The sequence below is a fragment of the Pecten maximus genome, chromosome 8 (assembly GCF_902652985.1).
Source record: "Pecten maximus chromosome 8, xPecMax1.1, whole genome shotgun sequence".
NCBI lineage: Eukaryota > Metazoa > Mollusca > Bivalvia > Pectinida > Pectinidae > Pecten > Pecten maximus.
The window spans coordinates 15,902,292-15,929,101 of record NC_047022.1 but is presented as its reverse complement, the minus strand read 5'-3'; the positions used below and the strand labels follow the sequence as shown (position 1 = coordinate 15,929,101).

Here is a 26,810-nt window from a genome sequence, read left to right as displayed (position 1 = left end):
TTATATCACAGATAAATTGTATTCCATGGTGGAATCTGTCAACTTCAGCTACAGATAATTTCAAGTGACGTCGACATATAATATAACATGGCGCTATTCTGGTTCTTGTTTTATTACAACAATGAAACATGAAGATGAAACGATGGCTCATATTGACAATGTAAACTTACTTACTTTAAACATATCCCAAATGAAGGCAAATGTTCTTCATTGTGCAGACTTTATAGAACTTTATTCTACAAACTTCATGATGGACGTACACAGCTATTGTGTAAAATCTCCCTAGCTCACTTGAGCTGTGGCAATGACGTCAGTTAACAATAATGATACAGAAAAATCAAATACGTACTTCTTAAAAGTTAGATCTTTAACTGATATTGTAAAGACTATACTATGGAGGTATAAGCCTTTAACATAAATTGTAAGTATTCACTTATCATTATTAAAATATTGAAGTAAAACCATAAATGTATATATTGCAATTGGTTTCACATTGTTTCTAGTATTGCTATACACACACAATGATAACAACCACGTTAGTTATAATAGCTTGTTTTTGTTTTCACTGGGTCTCCCCTCACAGTAAGACTCCCCGGTAATTCAACTTGATTCACAATTGTTGTAAAATAGATCAAGTTAAATAATTGTAATTACAATAGTAATGGGAAAAAAAATTTTTTTAATATTATTTTTATGGAAAGCTTTCAAAATGAAAAATATGTATTTATGTAATAATTTACACGTACATTGGAAATATATTTACAATCCATAATAATAACGGATGTGGAGAAACGATGACATTGGGAAGATATCTTAAACAAGTCGCATCAATCACAACTTAATAAGTTTTTATGTCATACTGTTTTATCGCCTGATTTTTAGGAAGACAACAGAAGAAAGTATTAGGTATGTCATGGGAATACCAAAAATTATAAGATACTAGATATTCATATAAAGAAATCGGAAAATGGTCCCTTTTTCAAACATTATGTTTTTGGTAATGCCAAAATTACTATTATAGTAAGAATATCCCCATTTAAAATCATTACTTTGGATATTGAAAAGTTATTTTACATACATTTTATTGAAATAGTAATTATTGGGATTATTGGCGATCCAAACACTTCTTTTTTTTATATATACTGAACGACATAAACATAATTATCTTTAAGGCAGAAAATGATCAATATGGACCGAGACGTACAGATGTATCTACATTTAATTCTTCGTAATCCAAACGTTACATTCTCAAGTTAGTATTACTCGTACACGAACTCGGATGCGCAACACCTTGGATTTCTAGGATGACCGATCTACTGTTAATAAGGGTTTGTTAATATTCCTGTTATATGTGGTTAGTTGGTGAGAGTTGATACCAAACCACATTGTCATCGATTCCCCACGAATGTCAAAAATCATTTATACTATCAACATGTTCATGATAAAAAGTGATTCAACGCGTGATTTATTCAGCAAGTGAAAATAACATGAAGAAAAAAACTGACTGCAAGTAAATTGCATCATAATGATAAAAGTTATTTGGGAAAAAACAAAAACAAAAACAACATAAAAAATCTCCTAAAAGGTGATTCCATTACCACACTCATATATTTGCACACAGACTTGGATCGTGTGATCTGCCTGTCCTAAGATCACACAGGAGATTTTTCTTACAGTCTCCGGTACACTTGGCAGCAGGGGCAGACTTCATATAGTATCTGGAATGATATCAAGCAATGTTATTAATTAGTATTGATTTGTGTGTATCTACCGTGTAACGACCTGCATTGGAACATGTATGAAGGCTACTTGAAAGTATATCTGCATGTGGCATGCACTGCTATTGGGTAACGATATCCAAAATTCAATGTTCGGGCAAACATTTCATATTCGCCTGTTGTAATATATAATAAGATGAAACCTTTTTTCACTTTCTAAAATATTAAGTTTCGCACCATAATTTGGTACATGTACTATGTAAATATCAATGGAGCCACTATATCTTTATAAAGTACATCCTCATGAAGCATTAAACCATCATTATATAAAACCTTATCACCTTATTGATTCGCTGTATTTTACATCATATAATTAATTTTTCTTTGTTTTCATGGTAAATACTCCAATGTGATTGGTCGAAAAATTCTTTTCATTTTTCTATGAAAGAAATTCCGAGAATGGCGCGAAAAATGTGACGTCACAATACGACAATTGACGTTGCGTATTGATTTGAGAAAAAGAATCCCATTTAAAACCAGTAAAATTGTACATAAAACATGTTTTAAATAAGAAAATCATTTTCAAAAATTAATTATAAGCGTTGATGTCATTTTTTTTTTAGTTTCATCGGGGTATGAAACAAATTTTGTTTGCAAACTTCTGTAAGAATCCGCTACGCGGTCATCAATGCTTGAATGAACATAAGCACATAACAATAATGTAAACCATGAATAGTTTTTTGAACGTGTATATGGTTTATAACCAGGCATGTGTTTAGACATTACAAACATGAAAACAAAGATATTTGACAAATCAATCTTTTGTTGAAACAATGAGTAAATGAAGCTGTTTAGATTAAAGTAGTATTCAACGACAATTGAGAAGTCCATACATAAGCTATGCTTACCTGTAGAATTTCTGAAATAAGTTGTCATCACTCTTCATACGATTAATCAAGTTGTCCCACTCTTGAGGGTAGAGATTGGTGAGGTTAAAGTCAGCCTGCAAGATATGATTAAACTAGATGAAAAAACAACAATTGAAATAACAAAAGGTGCATTTCTCAACAAAATGATATACCACTATATATACAAGCTTCATGATAGAATCGAAAATTGCCATTCTTCATTCTTGATATATAACCTCTACGTATCAGAATCTGTTTTGAGTCCTAATTGGCATTCGTATGCATAATGATATCATATACAATTTTAATCCAATCTTATCCAAGTGGTACGTTCAACAAGTCTGTTCAGCATGGATATGCTGTACTGACATCTAGAAAAGGATGACAATTGTGAAGAGAATGAAAATGAGGAAAAACGACGGAGAATAACTTAACAAGTCGAGAGTATCAATCAGCTCGGATAAGGTCACTTAACACGCACAATGTTTTAATTGGATCGAGTGACATTTATTAACAATTACTGGAGGGCATTATAGGCAGTAAATGAAGCTGAGTAAGTTTGAGACCTTTCACTAATATCTCCTAGCAGCTTCTTCCTCCGAACCTTGCAGCACCTTATATATGATGTTCACAGGTACTCGCTAGGATTGGTTTAAAGTAACCGAGATTTTCTATAAGGTCTATTTCAAATACACCACTGCTTGTTGATAACTCTTTGGAAATACGTTGCATTCTTTACTTCAAACCAGTTCAGATCTTTAACAGAGTCACCGACAGAAGTTTAAGATCAACGTAAGCGATTCTGTGTTGTAACATATTATATAAACAGGGTTTGGTGGAAATTCTAACCTAACAGTCAGGATTCCTATATCATAAATGGGTATTAAACGATAACACACCGTCTGAAGATAGACACCGGACTGCATGTCAAAGGCATGGTGGAAATCGTCGTCTACAGACCTCTGATCTATAGGGTGTGCCCAAGGGCAATATATAACTTAATGGTGTCCCCACTTACTCCGTGATCCATACGTAAATAAAGCATTATGAGAAATATTCTAAATCCAATACTGAAATATTCAGATAAAAAACTTTTTGATTTATAATTTCAGTGGTGTTATCAAGTTGTGGTGCTAACATTAAAGATTGCATTTGGAAATATATACATGTATATATATAAAAAAGAAGAAAGAAAAAAAAATGTGGAATTGAACATTGGTCCTTGTTCTAATAATAATGCATACACATTTGTGGGAAATGGCCCCCACGGAACATTAATTACCTTTGATTAATTTTCTCACGAAACATTAATTACCTTTGATTCATTCTGAGTTGAATTACAAGGAATCGCAAAGATATTTATGTGATAATACAGGGAATTCGTAAATAAAAACAATCCAACAAAATAATATCTAATAATATCACGAAGCCTTGTTATTTACGTGTTGTGTTGACGCAATGGTATTATAATTTTATTGTGTCTTATCTACACTGATTAAATAAAGTTCTGGTTCCTCTCTTCAACAGTTAAACGTTGATGTTACTATATGGAGGTATTTATTAAATGAAATATGAAATTAAAAATTCTGAATCAATTGAGTGGAAGCCTTAACTCAATCCAGACCGTCAATTCGAGCAGGCCATTGGAAGAGAGCGACAGCCGGCTGATAACGGCTTGATAACGTCATTTATCACGTGATAAAGAGAGAGAAACTGCCGTATATCGGTTACCAGTTTCCGTGTTCACTGGCGGGACATTGACGGATAACATTTACCGTCACCAGCTGTTTGTTAACATTAAATGCTAACTTACGTTAACATCGACGGATTATGTGTATCCTACAAACGTCATCAGGTATTTGTTAACTTAAAACGGTTATCCGGCAGTGTTGATGACGTTTACAGGGTACATCTGACGTGTAACCTGTATTTCTATGACAGCTGTTTGTTAACAAGCAATCTTCTATTTATTCATAATTTTACAAGCTTGGTTTTGTTATTCGTTAATCTTTAACGCCCTATCAACACATTTAGATAATTGAAGGACGGTGCCCACTTGGACTGAAGTGCCATCATTTAACAGTGCCCTTTCAGTGAAATATCGTAAGCACATTGGCTGAGCGTTTACCAGGGAACGTCAATAACTTGTATATTATATACCGTTGTCTGTAGTATAGCCTTCCTAACACCAACAAACGATCAAGTCAAACCAAGAAATAAAGATTTATCAAAGGAGACATTTATGGAAAAAAATCTTAGAAAGAATAACAAAAAAAAAATACAGATCTCAAATCAATTCGCCTCCTGAGTATCATGCTATGTTGATAGACGTTACAGCGCTTACGCCCAACTTGCTGTGAAAATTTTCAAGAAGTAAACGGTAGGTTTCCCAGAAAATGAAGCATCGGATTGAACTCAATTACTAACAAAACACAAGTGGCTGTGATCTAATACAAAGTTAAAACGCAGAGTTGATAGGCTGGCCTGACACACAGGGCTTTAAATAAAAAAGAAAAGAAAACAAGATTTTGAACAACTAATAAGGACAATATGACAATACTTAATTAACATGTACAGTTTAATCTAATTTTAGAAGATTTTAAAAGAGTCGAAGAACCAATTCCAGTTTCTAACATTAAGAATACTCATTAATGTTACACAATATCATGTGTCTCCAGATGTGAATTTATTCACATTTCAACAAGTGGTGATTTTTATTCCAGGCAGTGCGAGATAATGCAACTCGCCCAAGAGGAATAACCCCAGAAAGACGTCCAGCTTGCCTGTTGCCATAACAAGAACATACCGAAAGTGTAAACCAGATATTGTGTAGTAGATAAAGGATACTAAAAAGGATGTATCAGATGGAATGAAACAGATAAAGAATACTAAATAGCACCAGGTGGAGTGACCGGCTAGATGTACCAGACAAATACATTGTAATACAATATAGCACAGTATATCACATACTAGACGGGTATGGGTCAAAGAAATAATCCAGATAACACTGGATCCTCACATAAATGTATGGAGGATACGAATTACTTGTAATGATTATATGGGGCAAAGAAGTAATTCAAACAGTGTGGACAATGAGGCTTAAAACATTATTCTTATTGTATTTTATTGTATTTCCAGTACATCTTATATATATTATGTGATTGTATTTGTATTTTTTTGTGTTTTGATAAAGGGGCGGATTGCCTCGAAAATTTAACGAGCCTCATTGTCCACACTGTTTGAATTACTTCTTTGCCCCACATACACTGTATCAGACTATTCCAAATACAGCTTATCAGGGAGGAGAGACCATAACATACAAGGACATGCTACAATGTAGTAATGGTATATTCATCAGTATATATCAACAGAGGTGGGCGCAGATGTGTTCTAGAAAGTTATATGCTTTAAAAGCCGTTTCACATGAGACATCGGTTTTATGACGTAGTAATGAAATTAATAAAATAATTTGGAATTCCATTCATAATCGCTACGTGAGTGTTAAAATGTATTTAACAGTTACACGGGTAACTCATACCTCATAAACTATACATACATAATTGATGATGTACTAATGACAACAATAAAACCACTCGGAATTTCATTCATTATTAAGACGTGGGTTTTTATAATATATCTAACGCATTTACACGTAATTCAAATCGTGCCCTGTATCATTCCAAATGTACTTTAGATATATCTACCAACCTGGCCTGTTTCCATTTCGTTGGATGCAGCGCGTATTCCATCTTCATAACGACTCAACATTAATCATAGCATGTGTTGTTTTAAGAGGTACATTGTATACAACGGACGACCGGACGAATTACATATAATCATATACGTCCATAGGAAGCTAAAACTATTATTTAATAACATACGTTTTAATTTTTAATCAATATTTTTGAAGTACTTGTTTATATTTTAAGGCTCAGGGCGTATGTGAAATTGGCCGGATCCGTTTTTACAATTTAACGCAGAGAATGCATGTCTAACATCTGCTACGTCAATCCGACTCTATACGCCTCTGTTTTGATCAGTCACAAAAACTCTCGGTTTTATTAATCGTCGATTAAAATTGGAAGTGATTTGAAAGTAGTATAGAACGCAACAGCCTCTAACGCGAAGGGCTGTCAGTCACGTGCAGGAGAACATCCATTTCGTGATTATTTATCAGTCTGTAGGTATCTTCATCTCATGTTTGGCCTACACCATAATGTACTCTTCAGGTGAGATGAGAGCGAATTACAAGGTGCTCTAACTTTGATCAAGCCTACATCAATTTATAACATTATAGAAGATAGCAAGTTTTCCCTACCTTGGCGTCATATTCCAGTTCCCAATTTGGTTTGTTGCTGACGTTTACATCTGTAAGGTTCAGGAAGTAGTTTTGGAAGTTCAACGCCGCCTTTAATATATTAGAGTATCATAACATTAGCACACAAGGACAAGAATAATATAATACAATATAAAATAATATAATACAATATAAAATAATATAATACAATATAATATAATGTAGTATGATACAATATAATATAATATAAAAGAGAACACACAAAAAAAAACAAAAACAAAACAAAAACCTATCCCCATCAATTTATAAACGCAGTGGTTTAGGTTTCGCCCATACATGTACAACATATGCCCTGATATTGTTTCATTTTGAATTTCGACCATTCATCCGTAATGACATTTGGAACTCTGGATGAAAAGCAATTCTGAACAATATCATCGAAGATTAACTAATTAAAATGCTTTTGTTTTGAAACATGCAAACTTATATAAGAAATTTTGTTTATTCGTCAGGTTAAACACGAGGACATGTATCCTTACCCATGAACTGCCATTATAAAAACCATCCAGTTCATAAATCCTGAACCCGGGGTTCATGTTGGTGAATGTTGTCACACTACCGGGTATATACACGACGCTGATTGGTCGAGTGAAATTGACGTTGTCATACATAACTTCATAGAAGTCGGAATGGCTGTGTCCGAAAAACTGTCCAGCTATTGTACTCTCGTACCTGTGAAGAATAATATAAGGGTAAGTATACCGAACGTCATATTAATTGAACTCATGCTATCATGCCAAGAAAGCATATGCCTTTAATTATGGGGCGCCGTTTTACTTTTTATTCTGATTTAATGATGTCACCTATGGCTAAGTTTAAGTAATTATATAATATCACTTGGACGTTTGAATCACGTGCTTGATATCACTAAGTCGTTTGCATGATATCAATTAGTATTTTGAATGATATCAATTAGTCTTTTGAATGACATCAATTAGTCTTTTGAATGATATCAATTAGTCTTTTGAAGGATATCACTTAGTGGTTTGAATGATATTAATTAGTCGTTTGAATGATATCACTTAGTCGTTTAAGTGATATTACTCAGTCAAAATTCTTCAGTTATAATTGTAGGATATATTTATTTATCACAAATGAATGAAACATGATAACATTACCTGTTGACAATTTTAAAGTAGTTCCAGCTCCAAGCCTTTAAACAGTCACTAGATCCAGGAAAGATATGCCCAATCATATGAACCTACAATATGTAGAAACATTTTTTTCAGATATATATGACAGAAAGAAGCTTCCTCACAACTATTTGAAAACACAGCAGGTTACTCACTATTTATGACTGCTGTAATTTGGTAACTATTGCTAAAATAATAAAATAAAAAATATCAGCAACAATAGACAAATAATGCAGTAATAATACTGAGATCCGGATAATCACTTCACTTATTCTCTCCAGGTGAAAATTACCTTCGATATTTACATGATGGAGCACACTTGTTAAATCGTTAAAATCACCTTAAAATAAACAGGGATGTATTATTCCTACAAAGCACATGTGTATTGACATACCGTTTCATATTTAGATATGCGAGAAACCACAGGGACTTGGCACAACTTTCCAACCCACGGTCCAATATAGTATTATATATATATATAATATAACAAAAAAACAAAAAACAAGACTTTGCCGCTAGACCTTTCTGCCATCTCAGACGCATGAAGAAACCTGAGAGGGCAGAAAGGCCTAGCGGCAAAGTCTTGTTTTTCTTGTGTTATTTTTTATACACTTACCTTCCAAGGACATATTTCTTTTTCCTACATATATATATATATACATATTGGACGTGGGGTGGGAATTCGTGCCAAGTCCCTGTGAGAGGAACAGTTAAGGAATCTGTTCAGATCAGGTTATATGAATATGAATAACCCAACTGTGGTAATATCGATAACATATAAAAACATATTCTCCTAAATTCTCCTAAACATAATAAACGACACGTATATATGTATGTTGTATAACTAATTTTGTACATTGTATATATATGTTTATCGATTACGTAATCCGGAACCTTCATCTAAAATTCTCTACATTCTTTCCCATCAAAGTACTATCTCTTCAATCTATATTTATCTACATTTGTTTTTACATAATAAAGATATAGTCTTTAACAAACCCTTCAAAAACGTTTTTAAATATCAGAAGAAATCAACCAACAATTTTGCCCAGCCCTACTGTCTGGCGTCCATGTTGGATATTGGCAGGGAGAATTCAAAGATTTGTTTTTTACTATCTATTGGAGATTGGCCAAGTGTACGATGGACTCTTCCTTCCAAAGCGCGTGCCGAAATCTTGTTGAGACTAATTTCAAACTTCTAGTGGCAGAGTCTTGCAGTTAAATGCATCACTGCAGCCAGAATATGCCATTTTATAACCCAGTTCCTATGTAACACTACAACGGCCAACGCTGAGTCATAAAACCGCGCAGATGCACATGCAGTGTGCATGGGTGTATACACTAGAGATTGAGTGCACGAGAATTGCACGAGGGATATATTACATGCTTGATGGTTGCAACAGATTACATGTTAACGATTAAATAGACAAACCACCACACTTAGCGTTCAAACGAGAATCGATTATCTTCATACCCATAATTCCATGTGGGCAAAGCATTTTTTTCTGGACATTCCACACCGTAATACCAGATTATGAAAAGGCTTGTATAAAACGTCCGAATCAATTAAAAATTTCAATTACCATGTAACAAACAATATCGTTTTTTAAGCGGAACAGTTGTATATCGCTTTTAACACATTTAAAGGATCGTACTGGACAAAGTTGTAAAACATATTTGATATATATATAGGAATTAATTTCAGCGATAACACAATTTCCTAAAAGCTGTAAATTTAAAAGTTATTTTTTACCGTAAAAATTAAAAAAAAAATATACACAAAATTAAACTGCAATATTTCCACGGATCTACTGGCATAATTCTAGACAGAATGCAAAAAGATCATCAATTCTGAAAAGAATATGTAACTCAACGAGTTAAATGTTGAAGTAATCAATGACATTTGTAGATATATGACCACTAACTGCTAACTTTAATGGTATTACAAATGATTCCTATATATCAATCACACTATTTAACTTCTAATGACTTAATTCGCTTACTTTATTCAACAGCTCCTCATAGACAAAAAAGATTGCATGTTAACCTCCTATATCGTCAAATGATTGAAAAAGGAAAAAAAATAATTCGGAATTATTTCAGGAATCTTTAAAAGGGTATTTAGGAGAGAACCTCAAATCCAAATCAAAAACATTATTTATCTAATACAGAATCAATGTACACATGTATATCTAAAGACAAGTATAAACTCATGATGGTATATCTGCCGACAATGAAACAAGCAAATTATAACTCAAATATGAACACATAATTCACTTTTCCAGTATTTTCGTAAGTGATTTGTAATCACAACAAAATATGTCCATTAAACACAGCCAAACACAAATATGCTTTCAGTAACTCAACTGATATCGTTGTGATACACATTTGTATATATAAAACAACACAATAGATACGTACTGAATGAGAGGTTACATCACAAAGACTATTTCTGGTTCTAGAATAAATCATGGTAGTATTGATCAATATGTCGAAACATCTTAGGAAGTTGATGGGACACATCTTTAATTCATATATGAACTAAAAACTTCCATATCTTATTATTAACTTTTACTACGTCGCGATTGCTGTGTAAGTCACTTTAAACTATATATAAAACTGTGTGAAATTTGTTTTTAATATATTAAATCAGTACCTTGCGAAAACTTAACACTTTGTACGTATAAATCATGATGATTTTTATTGCACACTTCTTAAATGATATTACTCCAGAGGTTAACTATTGAACATGTGCTTGTATCTGGTCTACGTGCAGACAGCTGAGGGAACATTCCCCTCAGATATGAACCACTTATAAAGCTATCAAACCGTATTACACTGCCTAATTGCATGCGGGTAACGATCACCCTTCCTGCCAGTCCAGACTGCTGACGAGCAGTTCAACGCCAGCTGTTGGTTAATATACTGGGCAAGGTTATCCAATATCTTGCAATTATTTCCGTTAAGAATTCTAATACAGGACACAATGTCATATTAATATAACGTGAGCTTAAGTCGTGTATATATCAAATGGCAATTAATCAAAAGTTCAAAATTCAAGGACAAGGATTCGACAGACACACATAGAAAATGTAATAACTATAAAGGCCATTTCTCCAGTTGGTCAATACAAAATCGCCTGCCTAGATATCAGAACTAGGAAATTATCAGATAATCACTGTTGATATAGAAACAAAGGAAAAGCCGTATCTCTTATATGGCATAACGTGAATACAGGACAGGTTGGTGATGTTCCATTACTCTGTTCACACCAGAGGAACATGACAAAGTCTTCCATTCGTACCTTTGGTTAGACTGGCCACCAGCCCCTAAGTTTTTTTATTAGAATTGCTCTACTAGATTCTAATACTAGATTATCTAGTTTGAAACTTATCAGACACATCCTGAAGACCAAAATCATAAACTTCAATCTAATTCATAATTTTGATATTCTAGAGACAGGTGGCCAGTCTAACCTTTGGTCAGATAGGGTTGTTTGTAGTTAGTCATGCCCGTTTACCTTTTCGTTATTGTCCTCTGCCTTTTGTAGCTCAGTAATAAGCCATTGTAACTGTCCATTCGGGTCAGTAGTGTTGATAAGCAGCCACCTACAACATACCATTTAGAAAGTATGTCTTGGTATGAAAATCATATATTCACCAACGCACACGTATGCTAAATAATATTGGGTGTAAGTGAATTGTAATTTGAAGTAATAACATAACGATCTCAAAAGGACAAATTTAAGCGGAAATCTTATTTTAGCATTTATTGCGCTTCAAGAATTATTAATTATCATTGCACTAATTACACTTTCTATATACTATTTCTGTAGAAATTAATGTGTGGTAATGCGCGAAAATTTGAGAGCGCCAACATTAATACGTTCACAGTCCATTTCTTTAGTAAGATGGTTTCATTGTCATCATCCTGGTTGAGAAGGTGGTATTTCGGGGATGTGACCTGGCCTAGATTTACAGTCGACAGAGCAAGACGGTTATCCTTCTTGAGGACATGGTCTTGTTATCGTAGTTCCCCTTTTCTAGATAATCCATTTTCTTCTGATATCGATTCTGGCTTGCAATCAAGATTTCATTTTCATGTTGGTACACTGTATATTTGATTTTGGAAATCCCACGACCTCCTCCAATTCCCCGCCTAAGTACGTATATGACGCCACGACAAATAGGTAACATCGGGTTTGAAATGTCGTCTTTCACAAAAACTTTACACATAAGATTTAAATACTTTTTAATAATCGCGGTTTAATCACTAACGGACGAAATAGAAACACAAATTGGTACGATAAAAGACAACAGAAACTTCAGTTTGTTCCGCGGGGAGTTAATTTCGCGATTCCAATATGTAAACTTCACGCATGGGGGTAATTTCCGCGGGGGTTAATTTCACGATTTCGATAGAAAAAAACTTTACGTGTGGATTATTTCCGTCATTTTTTACCTTCTCCATGAATACAGCGTACATCACAAAATAATGCGGTGGAGGAAATATCGCAGCCGAATGGCCCTCACGTATTTAGCCTAAATGTACAGTACTTGACAAAGCAGCGACCCGCCAAACAGGGCACCATCAAGACTATCTGCAATGCTGGCTTTTTCCCTTCTAATACCATTAAACATGTTTCGACCGCGTATTCATGGATCCCAAATGTATAAATGTCGTTTGCAAATGTCAGCGTTAGTGACATTTTATCATTTACATACAAAAACGCGACTTCATTTTCTCTGCATCACCAACAAAATGAAGTAATTTATTACTTATCTATATCTCAAAGGTACTATTCACCGTCCAATAATGATATTTGTGTCAAGACAATTGGAATAAATATATGCATTTTCAATTAATCATAGCGATGTTACCAACATTATGTCAAGCAGTAACTTATTTTATTGAAGACCTAGGAATTTTCGCATTACTCCAATCAGTGGCGTAGCTACTATGCTTGCTTTTATGCCAATGCATCCAGAGTTTATAAAGAATCCATATAATTCTCGCCTGGCTACGCCACTGCCCAAAAACCTTAATCAGTAAGATATTAAATTAAGAAAAAAGAAAATGAATTGGCAGTTTGTTTTTAGATCGATAGATTCAATATTAACACAACACTTCCGATATTTACTTGCCTTTGGCTTTCATACGCCTATAACAAGCATTGCAGATTACGTTACCAAATATGGGGGTGTGAACTTTATATAAATGTACATTCGAATCAAGAACATACATGGAATGTATTTAGAAATATCTACGATTTTGCAGTTATTTTTATGACCTGAATAAATGAAGAACGGCCTTCAATTCAAAACAAAGCTTCATATGAAAAGCTATGTTATAATTTCAACTACCAACATTGTATTGTCTCGATGAACATAGTCTATTTGGAACGTAAATTAGGCATTGCGTCTCAAATCATACATGTCATAGCTGGGGTCAAAAATCAAACATTTCATAGCTGGAGTCAAAAATCATACATGTCATAGCTGGCGTCACAAATCATACATGTCATAGCATGCGTCACAAATCATACATGTCATAGCTGGAGTCACAAATCATACATGTCATAGCTGGCGTCACAAATCATACATGTCATAACTGGCGTCACAAATCATACATGTCATAGCTGGCGTCACAAATCATACATGTCATAGTTGGCGTCACAAATCATACATGTCATAGCTGGCGTCACAAATCATACATGTCATAGCTGGCGTCACAAATCATACATGTCATAGCTGGCGTTACAAACTATAATTGTTATAACTGGCGTGACACCTTGGAAACGTATACAGAAAGTGTTAGAAAACAAGCTTTATTGAATATGTCCCGTCAGGTAAGTAATGAGTAGTACGTACCAATTCCCGTTGTTACAAAAATTCATATTCAGTGATATGACCCTGAAGCCTGGGCTAGGAGAAACGGAATAGAATGCTCCTCTGTAAAGAAAGATAAACGAAACTTAATATTGTCAAATATCAATATAGCTTTCCTATATAGCTTGTAAGAAAAGACAATTCAGTTTCATTGCGTGTTTTACATCAGCTGTACAGAGACATTCAACAACATGCGATGGAAGACGTTTGATAAACAAGTTCCTCCCTTGGACCTTCGACACCTATCACCGGACATACAGTAAATTCCGAGTCAATACGGCAATTGTTCTTCCCAAAACGGAAGCTTGAGGGTTGCAGCGAACAGTACTGGTGGTATCATAGCATCTTGGGTTGCGAATGTATACATATCATAATACAAAAACCGAGGTAAATTATATTCATATTTTCTTTGTTTTAATAATTGGTGTGGCGAGCTGTTAACGTGAGTTACCTTAATATATCCTGACGTGCGGTTTTAGGTAGCCATGTTCCCCAGCTATCGGCCAGTGCCTCATACAGCCAGGAAATGGACTGGTTATCCTTAATAAAGTCTGGCGGGAAACTGCAAATAAACTTATTCTTATTGAAGTATAGAAGGAATAGTATAGCAGCCTTGATGAAGTTTTTAGTGGACCGCAATTTTAAATAATGAATGTTTTACATTCGTTGAGTGTCTACGCGGAAAACTATATTGCGTGTGGTTCAAAAGGAAACATTTATACATAGTTTCTGTATTGAAGTACCTTCTCCTAATAGACGCTTACGTTACTTAAATTGTAATTGAAATTCGTAAATATATGTATATGTTGCATTACACAGCCGGAAGCGTACATGCGACTATTGTCATTGGCAATAAGATGCTGATCAAAGTGTATTATGGTACAGAAACAATATACGAATGATTCGTTTGCGTTCCCGTCAAAATTGTGCTACCACGATAACCACAGAAGTATAAATGTTAAGACTGTATATCACATAAATATATCAGGTCACCATTGGCCATCGTAAAACACATTGATCAAAACACTGGCAAAAACAATGGCTGTCACCATACTACCGATACCAGGCCATTCTTATAAAATATTCTTTTTGTATTTGGTATAAAACAATAAAACATTCGCCCCGATGGTTTGTTTTTGTTCTGTTTGAATATTTATGCGGAAAGAGGCCCATATCAGGTTGCATGTCGGTCTTGTATTCGTGCCCGGAAATTTGAGACAAAGAAAATATTTGTGTAATTGTCTTAGAAGTATTACCTAAGATTCCTAGACAGGTTTGATTACATGTTTAATTTACTAATAAAAAGAACAGTTGGTCGAAATTAGCAAAAGTGATTCATCCTCCAAGTAATTCTACAAATCGATTTAAAGCAATTGGAGTGTTCGATTCCACAATCCACAAAACCGTCCAATTACATCAAATTAATCAAATGTCCCTGGCCTGTAGCCGAGATGGCACACATCGAGATTGGCCAACTTATCTTCACTGCGACATCATGGGCCGAGGTCGGCATTCTAAATTAACGTTACAGTAAACTCGGGGCTGTATATGATACACTAATATACAACAACGTATAGGCATATAATATAAGTATATAATAGATTAGCAATAAACAATTATTGTGAAATAAGTCATCACCCCATTCGAGGTAAAATATTTTAGAAATGTAAACTATTTAACTATTTGCGAAACAAAATACATCCATATTCACTCTTAGTCGCCCGGATGTAAGAGTGGTCTTCCAGTGGGAAGAAGCCGAAGTACTCGGAGAACATCCACATGGTCGGTCAGTTGGCCCCATACATTTTCACGACCCACCAGAGAAATTCTAAAATCGACGAAGGTAAACGAATTTTACATGCGTCATGCAATATGTTTAATAGTATGTGTTGCACATAAGTAAGCAAGCAATAGTATTCTTTTTTGTTGTTCCAAAAATTGCATTTGTAACCATGTTGTCCTCCCCTCCGCCCCTCCCCCTTCCACTGAGATAATATAACCATAATAAGACCAGTCAAGGTTTGAGTGTTTTGTAAGTAAACTACTACCCGAACGAACATTAATGCTTACATATTCATAATGCGTTTTCATTATATCTGTCTCTGATATAGTTTTCCGTTCCATAAAGTCCATATCTACGTACTGTCCGTGGCCAAAACTGTTGTTACAATTACATGGACGATTACCAGGAATATCACTTCAAACCAAATGATAAGAAAGAGGCATGTTCCTGTAAGCAATTAGGAATGGCGAGTTCTTATCTACATTTGATCAAGCAATAACGTTTTGTTTGTCTTATCGGTATTGTCTGATAAGTACACTTCCGCTGACGTCACAGGTTTCTAAGTGGCATGCATTTTCTGTGTCTACTCCTGGTCGCGCGATGTCCTGCGTCAATATAGAAATCGGCATAAAATCAATTAATACGCAAGCCCGCTACTGAACAACATATTAAACTACAAAGGTATTCTGTGCACGCATTTTCTAAATGTGTGGCAGTTTAAGAGTAATGGGGTAATTCATCTGTGGCTATGCATGCAGACGAATTCCTTTATCACATTGACTTTATTAAGTTCTGTCCAATTCTTTATTGTTCTCCGTATTCATCGCTAATTGACAAACCGAACGGTTCCCTTATTTTTCTACGAGTTTTCACGAACAGGAAAGTCCAAAACATCCGCATATTGAATGATAGAATCATGGTTCAACTATGTTGCTCTTTCAAGTCAATATTTTACAGAAAATAAATTTACAGTTGACATTCACGTGCATTTGACACATCATGCATATCAGCATAAAAAACAGCCGCATCCACACGCATCCTTTCCAAAGGACGAACGACGTTGGGTTTATAGCCCCGTGAACAGCCAGGGTCATGTCATTTTGAGGCGGGGTCTCCTTTTAGTAGTTGATAGACTACCTCACTGAACAACATACAAGAGGCTCGGCACATGCCATCCAGAGCAATAAGGATAAGGTTTCTTGTCCAAGGACACAACCATGAAATTTCTCAGTTTCCCCGAGAAACACACACTGACACGGGTAGGGGGCGTTGAAACGCACCCTGGATCTTCATGGTTATGTGGCCGGCGCCCTAACCGGCTGAGCTATCGCGACCCCTAAAGAACCGTCATACATATGAATAAATATACGTGCAGACCAAGTATGAACAAATGTAAGCGGCACATTTATATTATCGATTTCACGATTTGGACTTTATCTAATTATTTCAATATTTACATTTACAATGCATGCATAATCCTTGTATACCAAAATTAAATTGTCGTAAAAATAGATAGTTTATACATCCTCCATTAAAAATAAAGCTGTTCATGTTATTATATAAGAAAATATGTATGCCCAATTTGAGACCAGATCTGGTGAGGAAATGCGCATTGCCAGTTATCTAGTCTTAGGGTAAGTCTGATTTCAATGAAATAACTAAACGAGTATAGACTTTAAGTGATTTGTCCTTGACGCTACTATCCCCAGGAAGTCATTAACATGACGCGGTCTTTACCGTCGTCTGGAATGATATTTGAACATCAATATAACCTGTTGTCATGACAAAAAGACCGTATATTAAATCTAGACAAGGACAGTTCTTTGCAATCCAGACAGGGAAAATAGATTCTATGAAAACTTTAAAGTGTTTGGATGAGTAACGTTTTCTCTGTAAATAAACAACAGCATGTGGGCTCAATCCAATTCATTTACCGGCGTTAGACATACACTACAGTATAAACATTCTGTTGTACAGGACGGTTAGCCAAATGATACAACGTAGAAAACGAATTATAAAACAGCAGATCTTTAGTTATTACCTTAAATTGAATTTTCCGAGAAGGCACATTTCCTTGATATTGGTAACACGCAACGTTTGTATGAGTTAGTGAATATAGATGGGTTTTGGCAATAACACTTTTATACCTGTCCTATGACTTCTTAACTTTAACAGATATTGCATATTAGAATATAATGAGAGAACAGTACAGTGAAAACCACAATGTCATAAAAGCAATCAATTTCGTCATGGACAATACATGAAACTGGATAACGTATAGGCCTATAATGGCGTTCAATTCGAATTACGTCGCTCCCCCGATGAAGGAGAGGGAGCCTCGTGCATATTAAGTAATTCGTGTACAAAGTGTTCGTGGTGACCTCTCATATCTGCTATTTCAAATCTATGTTAGAATTGATTTATGCGTATGATTATATTTTCAACCTTACAAAACTAGAACGAATGGAATGACTAGTCCTTTGAGTAGTCACGTCAACAAATTCGTTCAAAGGACAGCGATTCTCAAGGGAATCGGCTTTTTGTCTCCAACGTTACAATTATGACGTAATATCTCATATTGAAGAACATGCGGCTAATTGATTCCATATCTGGCATTAGAGAATTCACTTCTATCAGACAATGCCTACGGAAATGGAAAATTTTAATACAAGTCCCAGCGAGAAGGCCCAGTTTGGTTTCAATATTTCTAGATATTTTCCATTTCCCTGAATTTAAATCTGTGTCTTTCAGTACGTTAGTATACATTCATGCAAATGACGCTTTTCTAAGAATGCGCTGTCGATCTAGTTAATGCTGGTTAACCAAAATCTTTTGTGGTTAAGGTGTCAAGGTTTACAGAAGTGTCTGTGACACTTGTTCATATTTCTCATTGCGTTATTTATTCATTTTAATTAAACAGGTTTGATGTAATTGAAATAAAAGAGAGTTTAAGCTAAATGGAAAAAAAAACAAACACATTCATAGGTGGGGTTGACGAAAGGGTGCAGACCTACACTGGATTTTTGTGGAACGTAGCAGGTACCCATACACCCATTTCAGATCCGACCTTTGTTATACATGTAAATATACACATTTACCAATTTTGTAATCAAAATGGACAAATACAATGTACCAATATTTTGTGTTTTAACACAGTTTAGACATGCAAGTTTATGTCCATCGCTTGAAAAAAATGTCTCTAGAGTCAGTCACCTTTTTTTTAAAAATTATTTCACAGGTATTGTTTTGAAGAGAAGAATAACCGCCAACGAAAATTAAGTCTTTTTTCTCTGCTTGAATGAATACAACAAGTGGCTCAAATGCAAATCGTTTAAAATAAAACAAATATGGGCTTTTGACAGTTTTCTGTAATGAACAAATGCCCGAAAGTTTCGATAAGTTTATTTGCTTACCTGACTGGTAAGGACATACCTATTTACTGGTGCGCTTTCATGGTTGCCGAGGGCGTTGAAGACAATCTTTTTTGGAAGGTACTTCTTAAACAGCTTGGTGTATGTCTGCAGTGATGTAAGCTGGTCGGTCCTAGACTGGTTCCAGATGTTGTGTGGCGGTAGGTCTCCCGTAAATATTACATAGTCAAACTGGATCAAATATAGAAAGAATATGTCTATATATGTGGGTATTTCTCCCGTAAATATAGAAAGTATAAATACATGTATATATATATATATACAAGAGTATTTCTCTACTTTACTACTTTAATATGATAAGTGATAGCTAGAATGTCGGAACATGTGAGAACCAGTGAATGTTTAATTATAGTTCACGTATGTGATAATGAATCACGACACTGGGTCCTGAACCACCAGTGGACCCTGAACCACTACTGGGTCCTGAACCACCACTGGCCTCTCAGCCGCCACTGGGTCCTGAACCAGAATTGATTCTGAACCATCACTTTGTTCTAAACCACTCTTGGGTCCTAAACCACCACTGGGACATGAACTACCAAAAGGTGCTGAACCACCACTAGGCTATGAACCACCCTAGACTCTAAATCACTCTTTGGTTCTGAACCACCACTGGGTCCTGAGCCACCACTGGGCCATAAACCACCATATGATTCATGGACTACCACTGGGTTATCAAATGTACAGACCTGGTCCTGTATGGAGCTGAGGTGTGCGAATAGACTGTCAAGTGTGATAAACGGCGTATCACACGTGGCATGTGATCCCCACTTTCCGGCCCCGTCCTTGGTAGACGCTACAACAGACAAACATGCTAGTCAGCTTGAAAACAAAAGACAAACCATTCTTGATCTAGTTCCTAAGTAATATAAAGCATTGTCATTGGGCGCTTTGGAAGTCTGCTGAAACTGTAACCAATGGCATACTTGTCTCGGATAGCGTTCGCGGAGATGGAATGTAGTTGGACTGATTATCAAAGACCATGTGTAGAATTACACGATGCCATTGTACCGGAGTTTAAACTCAAATGTTAGACTTCTACCTTTGTCATTGGTATTGATCAACCGGTAGAGTGAGTTACAAAAAAATGTATATCAGAAGAGTTTTTCGTCGATGTGATAATAATTATACGCTTGTTTCTTGTAACTAACATTATTTTTCGATTTTACTTAAAATGCCAAACAGGTCAATTGTTTGTAAACTCTTTTTCACACTACTGTCTCGCTTTGTCGCTTTGTCTGAATTCTTGGGATTGCTGACCAAATGTTCAGAAAATGTGCGCTTACTTTGTATTGTTGTATTGTGATTAAATATTCAAAAGTAGCAGATTTTTTTTACCTGATTGGAGTGTTTCTCCTTCTATTTGTGTACAAATATTTAGGTTACCAAAGAGTTCTAGGCCAACACAACCGTATGGTGTAGCTTTAAGTACTTAGTAAGCAAGCCTATTCTAATGTCCATGTACAACTTGTAACATATGTTCAGTCCCTATACTTGGTTTTTCAGTATGGAATCAGTTTTCCGTGATATATTGCGACACTGCTTACGTGCGATTCCGTCTGGTTTCCGGCAGCACAGTGGTTCTCCACAGTCAGTGTTTGCTCCTGTCGCGTAGGCCGGATCGAGATGGATGTCAGTTAGATGGAGCATGCGCAGCTTTAAGGCTCCTGACTGTTGGGAAACATTTTTTTGCATTCAATGAAAGTCAAAGGAAGCAATAGCAATAGCTGTAGATGATCGTCTAATAAGCATATTTGCTTCTTGACCACCTGATTAAATATCTAAAAACTCCATATTTTCCTTTTAGCATTCCTTGTTGAGAGAGCCTTACTTTCGGTTTGATTGTACATACCATTAGTGTTATTTATTTGCCGATTCAATGATTTTCAACCTGCCAATTAATATATATACATATATGCATGTGTGTTTCCCTCTGACAGGACTATGCGCTATATCAATTCAATATATTCATTTCGATCTTAAAACTAGTAGCAGGGCGGGCTTAATTTGATCAATGTTGTTCCAGTGTGAGATTACTCTTGAATGAGTTAATTGATGGTGAATTGACAACTGCTGATGGTAGACTGTTCCAATCATTAATTACTCTCATTGAGAAAGAATGTTTGCTGATGATAAGTCTTGGAAGTAGTGACCATATTTCAAATTTTGGTCAAGTCATTTTCTGACATTCTATTAACTGTCGGAATTAAAAGTTTCCTGATATAACTGTCGGAATTAAAAGTTTCCTGATATAACTGTCGGAATTAAAAGTTTCCTGATATAACTGTCGGAATTAAAAGTTTCCTGGTGTTGGTAAGTGGTGTCACTGAGTGATTTGTTACTCTTACTGAAAAAGGGCAAATTTCAAAAAAGAAAAAATGTCAAATAAAAACATTTTATTTTCTTATTTATTTTCTTCTTTTTTATTGTGAACTTTCAAATGACAATTAAATATTAAATACTGTTCTATGTCCTATGTAAATAGTCGATAGTTTGTCTCTTCGACAGTATAGAGGAGTAATTAACGCAGGATTCGCTGGCCTATCCCGAAGATTCGTGTCTTGCAATGAGATCAGATTTGTCGGATAGAAAGCCTCCATGAACTTGGTTGTCAGGGAAACTGACTATATATCGATACACACGTCAGAGAGAGTCGTCAAAGTACTACCGAAACACAAGTACATTGCATGTCGACTTCGGACTGTGAGACAATGTTAGATCGGTACGTAGTAATTCTACTAAATTTGAAAATTTTATGAGAATTAAGGAATTGTCTGATTGATGTCGGGAGATAGAATAACGAGAGGCATGCATGCCAAAATGACAGTACGCGGCAAAGCTATTTGACAAGGATGCACGTTAGCCAGGGTGCTTTGCGTGGGATGACAGGGCTCCAGCCAGCTTAAGGGCCATCTAAACAGCAAATCCAGTCTAAATTCCTTCTATGGTGCAATTTAACAGAAATAACTTGATGAACTTTTAGTATGTGTAATGGCAAACCGTGGGACTTGCTGTTGACACGTAATTTGTAAAGCTATTTGTAAATTTTAACAAAACATACGAAAAATGCATGTTTCAGGGGGACATAATCAACTTATTTGTACCGTATATATTGCACAAAATTGCCATGTCGTTTGGCTCACAAGTGTCTAAAGCACACTATAGGAACATTGGTTTGACCAGATTTGACTTCTTGATATGTATTATTATTTGCCCTTGAAATGCAAACGGCGGTCGTGAATAATATCACACAAATATGGTGTATAAGGAGGTATTTAAAACATCAAAAATGCTCTTATTAGACATTACAAAGAACTCTAGAAATGGCAAGAAGACTGTATTTAAATTAATAGTTCAACCATTGAGTATCAACAGTTTCATTGATTGAAATGCCTCCCTTTATGCCATATTTGTGTAATGTTATTCACAGCCGTCATTTGCATTTCAAGGTCAAAACAAAATAAGTTTTTATACGTACCTAAAGTTAAATCAGGTCAAACAAATGCTCCTACCCTGTGCTATAGACACCTGTGAGCGTAACAGCTCTGCTATTTTTCAGGTTTGGTTATTCGTGTGACTTATAATTATCCAACGCTACATCTTACCACAAAGGAACTCTATAGAAGAAACTGATAGCATCTACAGCAAAGAAACTACATGTCCAAACAAACATTTTGGTACATGTATATTACATACCTATTTTTGTGCAGATTTTTAGATAGTTATTCGTGTTTGAAATTTAACATTATTTTGCTATATAGATTACCCTTTAGGCATTGTAGACGATGTTCGCATGTTCTGGGTCAGTCAGAGACAAACATATCTTAACGAAACATAATATGGACACGGTTATGTAAACAAGGCGGTATGGGGAAAAACGGCTAACTAAGAAATACATAGAGGATATCTAACAGTGTCTTCAGTAATACCAAATATATTTCACGAGTGGGGCTAATATTTTGATATTTTTAACGAGTGCGCAGCACGAGTGAAAAATATCAAAATATTAGCCACACGAGTGAAATATATTTGGTATTACTGAAGACACTGTTAGATATTCTGTTTATTACATTTGTTATCAACGAAACCCCTGCCCCGTATGCTAATTAGGCCTACAGCGATAATTTGTTGACAAAAAAAGTAGTTTCCCCTGTCCAGGTGCTGACATATATGTCGGGCTTTCTGATTGGTCAATTATTTTTGTATTTTCTAATCATCAATTTGATTGGTCAAATCAGGAAAAGTGATATTTTTCACAAGTGAAAAATATCACTTTTATAGAATGAATAATTTTTGATATTTCACTGGTAAAAATGTAATAAATAGTATGGAAGACAGACTATTGATGGAGATATTTATTGACGAGTGGATTGCTAACTATGGCTTTGTGTCTGTGTATCATGACATTGGTGATTTGCTGGGACAACCTTTGTGCAAATTAAGAACGGGAGAAATGGTAGAACCATGGACTACTTACATCAATCTAATTAGAACACAGATCATAATTATACACTAATGAAACTTCATAACGTAGTGTATAATGATTGACCTCGTGCACAATTACCTTGGGTGGCGTTGGCGGGGTAACGGGTGGTTTCGGGGTGTTGGGCATGGTTACGTTCCACATAACGTTGGGGTCGTCAGGCGTCCCGCAGTTGGTCCCAATCAGTATTCCACATGCCTGTGCGGGAGTTAGAGACAGCCTCTCTGCCACACCGAACAACTCGTCCTGACAACAAACACCACACGGACATTACATCTTGTTCGATGTGTAATGTTCACATATATGAAGAAAAGGAACTAAATATTTTATATAATTATTATTGTTGTTCTACGCATAATAAACAAGTACAATTCCAAAAAGTCGTAGAACTTTTTTGTTATGTTTTTTTGTGTGTGTATCACCGTCGTTGCTTAAATAGTAGATATTGTCGTGTTGAAATCAGAGATGACATGTTTGATAAGTGTGTGAATGTAATACAAATATGTTTATTATAGAACATAATTACACGATTCACAACCGGCGAAAAAAAAGCTGGGTTTTCGATTTTAGCCTATATAATCATTGCCAAATCCTGCCTTTATTAACGTGCGACCAATACGGTAGTGTACATCGAAGTTCGGTCACGTGATATCACGAGCGACTGATACGATAGTTCGATAGCATTGCAGTCACGTGCTGTCAAAAATACCTAATATCATACCGTTATCAAGACTTTTTGTGTACAAAAACTGTAAGAAGGTTATTTTACAACCAAATTTGATTTCGATTGATTTTACTAAAATATGACACGGTTTTATAGTGCAGTTTTGAATTATTCATTCCTCTGGCCTGAATTCTTGGTCAGCTGAAAGATTTGCCAAGACGCAAGGATTTTGATCTGTTTCGCGTAAAATTAATTTCATTATGACCTTGTGTTAGGCGGTTATCAATACAGCTCGGCGGGTAAACATATGAACATATTGCTGAGCAACATCTCAAGATATTGCTGTAATCGTCAATATTAATTACACTGGATTCATAATCAATATGAATGACACAATATGATACTTGCAAAGCCATGTCATTCATACCGATACTGAAAGCAAACAGCTTTATCGCCGCTTTGACTTCCGGGGTGATAGGAAAGAAAGCATTAAGCGTTCTTCAGAGATTTGTGCAAATCTCTTTCGAGTAGGAGGTACATGTACTTGTCAGTTTTGATTACAAACCCGACACCTATCTATACCATAGACGATTTCAGGGAACCTAAATGGACATGACGTTAAATTATAACAGACAAATATTGGTCGCAGGAACTCGATGAAATAACCCCGATACATCTATGCAATAAGTTTTGACAAGATATGTTTGATATCTTAACGTTGTTGCCCGGCCAAGAGGATAAGCCAGACGCAATTCCGCGCTCAGAATGTGAAAACGCATTTAATTCATCATTCTGAATCTGCGATGTAGAAATCATATTATCAGCTAAGTGTTATAAGCAATGTGAATGTGATAGAATACGTGTTAGAAACTCATGATGAGCAACTGGAAAATGAACCATGCGATTGGCCCTGAAAAACGCTATTTCGACCCAGGACTCAACCCCTGACCATGAGTCATTGTTCCCTGTGTTACAAAAGGGTTGCTATTTTTCTCGTCCCATGTAAACCGTTGTTATTAAATCCCTAACTTGATAAGATACATTTAAGCATTGAACGGCTTTCAGTTGGCATTCATAGTCAATATGAATGCCAACTGGACAGAGGCAAATTCAACATGATTTGCCTCTGTCCAGTTGGCATTCATATTGGCTATGAATGCCAACTGAAAGCCGTTCAATGCTTATATTTACCATCTGCGATTTTTTATTTGTCGTGCGATTTTTTTTTTTGAAATGTTCAAATTCAAATTTCAGTTGGCAGTTCATAAGCTGGTGAACTCGCAACTGAATTGGTAGGGTTATATAGTGGCAGTGCCATACAATGGTAAATATATATGAAATGGCTGTAATTTGACTCGATCCTTGAGTTGAGTCATTGATTTAACTAACCCCATCAGGGAGTCGACACCTCACCTTGAACTGAACTGTGATACTGTCACAGACTCGACTGTCCTCTATCCGAAACACCTTGCATATCTCTGTAGCGAAGATGACCACATCCTCCTGGGTACTCTTCTTCCTGACGAGGTTCTGAAGCCCCGATACAACTACTTTACAGACGCTACAGCCGATAGCGGCGAAGTCGACCGTACCACACTTCGACATCATCCGTTTGTACTTGGGCACCTTGGAAGGAAGGTACCTATTCTCCGACACAGGGGTGCACCTTGCCTGCATGGATGCCGGTATCATGTTTGGTTTCGTCGCTATTCTTGTATTGGTTATAGACCCATGGGGCACCAGTCAATGTCAAAATGACCGCACAAACTGCCACGACCAGAAGGATTTTACTCTCCATCACGAACACTGTGTGTATCGTACGATATCGTGTACGGTGACCCTGACGGGACACGTAATCGGCTGAGCTTGATTGACATAAAACTATAAAAAAAAAGAAAAAAAGAGTACTACTGTGTATGCATGTAGTTCACTAAGACTATACCGGTGTCGGTTACAGATAACCACTTTGATATCTCCGTGTATTTCAACACTGACATTAGCTGCGATAACGTAGCTCTGGACGACGGACGGACAATTTCTGACAGATGGTCCTCGTCAGAAGTTCGTTCTATACTGACATAACTGGCCATAGCCTATCGAACATTGATTAGCAAATCAACGACAAGGAAATAAGTGAGAAGATCCCCCTGAAAGCGTTATCAATAATCAATGGTATTTAACGTGTATTTCTCTTTGATGAGTTGGTGTTAAATAGACACACAATCTTCTCATCAACACGCTCACCTGTGTATGTGTGGACTTTGCTTCGTCAGTGTTTCACCAGATATAGTATCTATTGGGCTAATGACCGGAGACTGTCCTATTGTTTATATGTTGTAAAGTGGTAGTAATGATATACAAACCAATCTTTACTTATGGAGGGGATGGTGATGGGTGGGCTGGGGGCTTAGGGGGTTATTCAGTGTTCAGCGAGGAAGTCACCAA

General features: G+C 35.8%; 1 protein-coding gene across 1 annotated transcript; it reads right to left on the bottom strand.

The window, feature by feature from the left end:
• Positions 1-93: 93 nt before the first annotated feature.
• Positions 94-26,201, bottom strand: LOC117332581 (sphingomyelin phosphodiesterase-like). Its single transcript, XM_033891552.1, has 13 exons — positions 25,779-26,201; positions 23,783-23,947; positions 20,766-20,889; positions 19,908-20,014; positions 19,220-19,389; positions 14,456-14,566; positions 13,987-14,067; positions 11,637-11,724; positions 8,102-8,184; positions 7,463-7,655; positions 6,945-7,034; positions 2,627-2,721; positions 94-1,718 (listed from the first exon to the last, which is right to left on the bottom strand). Exons 1-13 carry the CDS (start codon positions 26,055-26,057, stop codon positions 1,604-1,606), a joined length of 1,701 nt encoding a protein of 566 aa, XP_033747443.1. The 5' UTR covers positions 26,058-26,201; the 3' UTR covers positions 94-1,603.
• Positions 26,202-26,810: the final 609 nt, after the last annotated feature.

Excerpts from the sequence above, each read along its gene's own strand:
- LOC117332581 (XM_033891552.1), bottom strand. The coding sequence starts at position 26,057 with ATGATACCGGCATCCATGCAGGCAAGGTGCACCCCTGTGTCGGAGAAT. Across the intron at positions 20,015-20,765 it reads GAAACCAGACGGAATCGCAC|CGTCTACCAAGGACGGGGCC; the intron begins GTAAGCAGTGTC and ends TGTCTGTTGTAG. Across the intron at positions 2,722-6,944 it reads AACTGGAATATGACGCCAAG|GCTGACTTTAACCTCACCAA; the intron begins GTAGGGAAAACT and ends CATATCTTGCAG.